This window comes from Ictalurus furcatus, chromosome 6, assembly GCF_023375685.1.
Source record: "Ictalurus furcatus strain D&B chromosome 6, Billie_1.0, whole genome shotgun sequence".
Classification (NCBI taxonomy): Eukaryota; Metazoa; Chordata; class Actinopteri; order Siluriformes; family Ictaluridae; genus Ictalurus; species Ictalurus furcatus.
The window spans coordinates 30,133,650-30,137,546 of NC_071260.1; the positions used below are offsets into that span (position 1 = coordinate 30,133,650).

Consider the following 3,897-nt stretch of genomic DNA (forward strand, 5'->3'; position numbering starts at 1 on the left):
CATGGTGACATTAGCTGACTACAGTGACAAAGAACTGCACCCAAACGTGCAGAAAGAGCTCCGTTTGATCATCGCTTAAAACACTGCCAGCATCAGAGCCATATACAAACAAACCTTTAGAAAATGATGCTGCCATGGAAAGATTACAGATGCATTGTTTTCCTAGCATGGGTAATCAGTGACTGTCACACACTCTCATGCTGACAACCTCCAGTGCGAACACAGCATAATGACATGGCAAACCATCTGAACTCACTCAGGTGGCATTGTGTGTGTGTGTGTGTGTGTGTGTGTGTGTGCCAACAACTGCTCTCGGGAGACTATGTGAGCTTTTCAGACTCCAAGAGCTTCCAGCCTTGTGCTAATCCGCCTCATCACATCTTTGGACCACAGTGAAAATGCGAGGTCGGGACCTTAGACATTAGTCAAGGCCCATCCGCTGAATCGGGAGAGTGCTCTCATTGATCGGCCCTCTCCTATGTTTACACGATTTATTCGCTCATATAGAGCCATACTGATCTTCTCCAGTGCTCTCTGAAAGCATATTAATCCTCGTGCTGAGATCTAGTGTGCTTGCAAAAGCTGATTAGCCACAGCAGGACCACAGTGTTTTGAAAGGAATCATCAGCAAAAATCCTCCCATAATAAAAATCCCCCCCCCCCCCCCAAATCGGTCCATGACTGTTTATTTCCTTGTTAAATACAGAGGAGGAACTGTGTAGAAATTGGGAGTCATGACATGTAGGAGATGTTTACAGGCAATAATATTTGCTTGTTTACTAGCTTGTGAACTGTCGTTCTTTTGGAAGCTTTCTAAAAGTCAAACGTTTATAGATTTCTAGGGGAAAAAATGGATTAGCGTAGTATCATGGGGCAGTGGTTAAAGGCTCTGGGTTACTGATCAGAAGGTCAGGAGGTCAAGCCCCAGCACTGCCAAGCTACCACTGTTGGGCCCTTGAGCAAGGCCCTTAACCCTCAACTGCTCAGTTGTACCCTATAAATGAGATAAATGTAAGTCGCTCTGGAAAAAGGTGTCTACCAAATGCTGTAAATGTAAAATGAAATCGTTACTGTATTATTATTATTATTATTATTATCATCATGAATTAGCTCACTGGTCAAGCAACCAGTCAGTAATACACACACAAAAAGCTTTAATACAGTGTGTATGGCCGGTTCATCCTCTAATCTGAAAATGAATGGAAAAGAAACATGAAGATGGAGAAAATTTCACAAGAGAAAGAGAGGGATGGAGAGATAGCGGGAGAGGGATGGAGAGATAGAGGGAGAGGGATAGAGAGATAGAGGGAGAGAGATGGAGGGATGGAGGGATAGAGGGAGAGAGATGGAGGGATGGAGAGATAGCAGGAGAGAGACGGAGGGATGGAGAGATAGCAGAAGAGAGATGGAGGGATGGAGAGATAGCGGGAGAGAGATGGAGGGATGGAGAGATAGCGGAAGAGAGATGGAGGGATGGAGAGATAGAGGGAGAGAGACGGAGGGATGGAGGGATAGAGGGAGAGAGACGGAGGGATGGAGAGATAGCGGGAGAGAGACGGAGGGATGGAGAGATAGCAGGAGAGAGACGGAGGGATGGAGAGATAGCCGGAGAGAGACGGAGGGATGGAGAGATAGCCGGAGAGAGACGGAGGGATGGAGAGATAGCGGAAGAGAGACGGAGGGATGGAGAGATAGCGGAAGAGGGACGGAGGGATGGAGAGATAGCGGAAGAGAGACGGAGGGATGGAGAGATAGTGGAAGAGAGACGGAGGGATGGAGAGATAGCGGAAGAGAGACGGAGGGATGGAGAGATAGCAGAAGAGAGATGGAGGGATGGAGGGATAGAGGGAGAGAGATGGAGGGATGGAGGGAGAGAGATGGAGGGATGGAGAGATAGAAAGAGAGAGATGGACGGATGGAGAGAAAGAAAAGAACAGCAACAAGTCAATTCATCTCATTTCATTTTCATTCCGAGAGAGACAGTGTGCATCCTATCCAGGTAAAAACAAACAAACAAACAAACAAACAAACAAACAAAAACTACTTACCAAGAAAGACACAGGCTATAATTAGACATTTGATCTCCATCTCTGGAGAATGCGTGTCCCAGTGTCGCTCCGAAACGAGCTCAACTGAAACTTCCCTCTCCTCACACCGCAGCTCAGCACCGACACCCACTACAATTCCTCCAGCCCCAGAATTCGGTGCCGGAAACCCGCCGCTGTGCCGCTCCTGGAAACACAACCCGAAGATCCGTGTGAGTCTGCGTGTCCACGGTTCAGGCACCAGCACGAGACTGACTCTATATCCTCCCGTCCAGCTGAGATTAGATCCCGCAGCCTATTGTGTCCTGTCTGCTGAGACGGCTTCCCAAAAAACCAGAAAAAAAAACACAAAAACCCCCCAAGAACAGCGCGTCTGTAAACGCTCCAGCTGCTGCCCACGCTCCAGAGGAAACACGGCAGGTCGGTGGAGGAGAAAGTGGCTGAAGGACTGCCTCACAAAACACTCGAGAAATATCACTCTTTTTCTTTTGGTCAGGAAAGGACACCTTCAGAGCTCGGCGCAGTGTTCTCCAGCTCAGTAGGCAACGTTAGCGTGTAGAAATGTGTGTGTGTGTGTGTGTGTGTGTGTGTGTGTGTGTGTGGAGATGCTCCTCCTGCGTGCGACGCCTCACCTTCAGCAGCAGAGCAGTGAGAAGAAGCGCCCACCTAAGGTCGCCCAACCCATTTTCACTTTGCTCTCAATGACAACAAGAAGCCGGCTTTTGAGAGTAGAAATATAAATATAAATATAAATCACGCACTTCTTTTTGTTTGTTTTCTTCTTCACGCGTTTGTTTGTTTTTGCGTTCAGTCTCGCGCGCTCCTCACGCCGCAGTGCTTCTCCTGGTCAATCCGGGATCATCTGTCGTCTCGAGACGTCTCGCGCTCACTCGGTGTCCCACAAAGCGTGTGTTTCTGTGGGGGGGGGGGTTCTTCAGGATTTGAAACAAACAAACAAAAAAAGCGGACACAAATGTAGCCTACTGTTTATCAAAAAAAAAAGACGGAAATATTCCAATGTTCCGATTTCTTAAAAGTAGCAACAATGTATCAAAATTGTTCACCGGTTCAGCGTCAGAGAGAACCGGAAATCCCAGTTAATAAAATATTTTTCAGATGCTCCAGCACGTCAGGGTGTTGTTTTAATCCTGTAAAAATCTGCTATCTCAGCCTGTTAAAATTAAAACCCCGAAGTTTACCTCATGTGCAATTGCAGCCTATGTTTCTCATATTTTAAAAGTAACAAGCTCCTCCCACTTAACCGGGTAATCCGCCTCCTAGGTGGTGCCTACGGTTAAGCCCCGCCCTAACACAGAGAGCGCTTCTCTCACCACGCCCCCTAGCTGCAAAAACGAAATCCAGACATTACTAAGGTATGCATAGCGTACACACGATTTCTAAAACACTTTAATGTAATCATTTATATAATTATTCTGTCGTTAAAGCTTGACTTTTCTGTCCTACACTCAATGGAATATCACTGATTCATTTCCGGTAATGACTAGGTGCCCAACATATTGTCCAGATGCACATAAGGTAGAATCACCTAGATGACATCATCATCATCATCATCATCACCATGATATAAATTTTGTTTAATAGTAACATCCTACCCAAGTAGCCAGTGTTTGGTCAACACCAGAATCTGTTTTGCAAACACTGGTGTCTTAGTGGTACTGTATTTATGCATGTATATACGGTATGTAATCAGTTTTCATCCCATCCACAATGTATTTAGTGCTGAAAACATGTAGCTTTGCATGAAGGCATGGATCCATGTAATGTATTTCCCATATTAATAGCCTAGAGCAAGGCTAGGGATGGCTAGCACACAGACTAAAAGATGAAAAGA

At 46.1% G+C, this 3,897-nt stretch overlaps 1 protein-coding gene across 2 annotated transcripts in view; it reads right to left on the minus strand.

Annotated features, from left to right (window-relative positions):
- igsf3 (immunoglobulin superfamily, member 3) overlaps positions 1 to 3,644 on the minus strand; it is a 148,235-nt gene extending 144,591 nt beyond the window's left edge. For both annotated transcript variants that reach the window (XM_053627573.1, XM_053627572.1), the window contains exon 1: positions 2,049 to 3,644. In XM_053627573.1, coding sequence (XP_053483548.1) covers positions 2,049 to 2,088 — 40 coding nt within the window. In that variant the 5' untranslated portion in view covers positions 2,089 to 3,644. The remainder of the gene's footprint in view (positions 1 to 2,048) is intronic.
- Between the last annotated feature and the right edge of the window lie 253 nt (positions 3,645 to 3,897).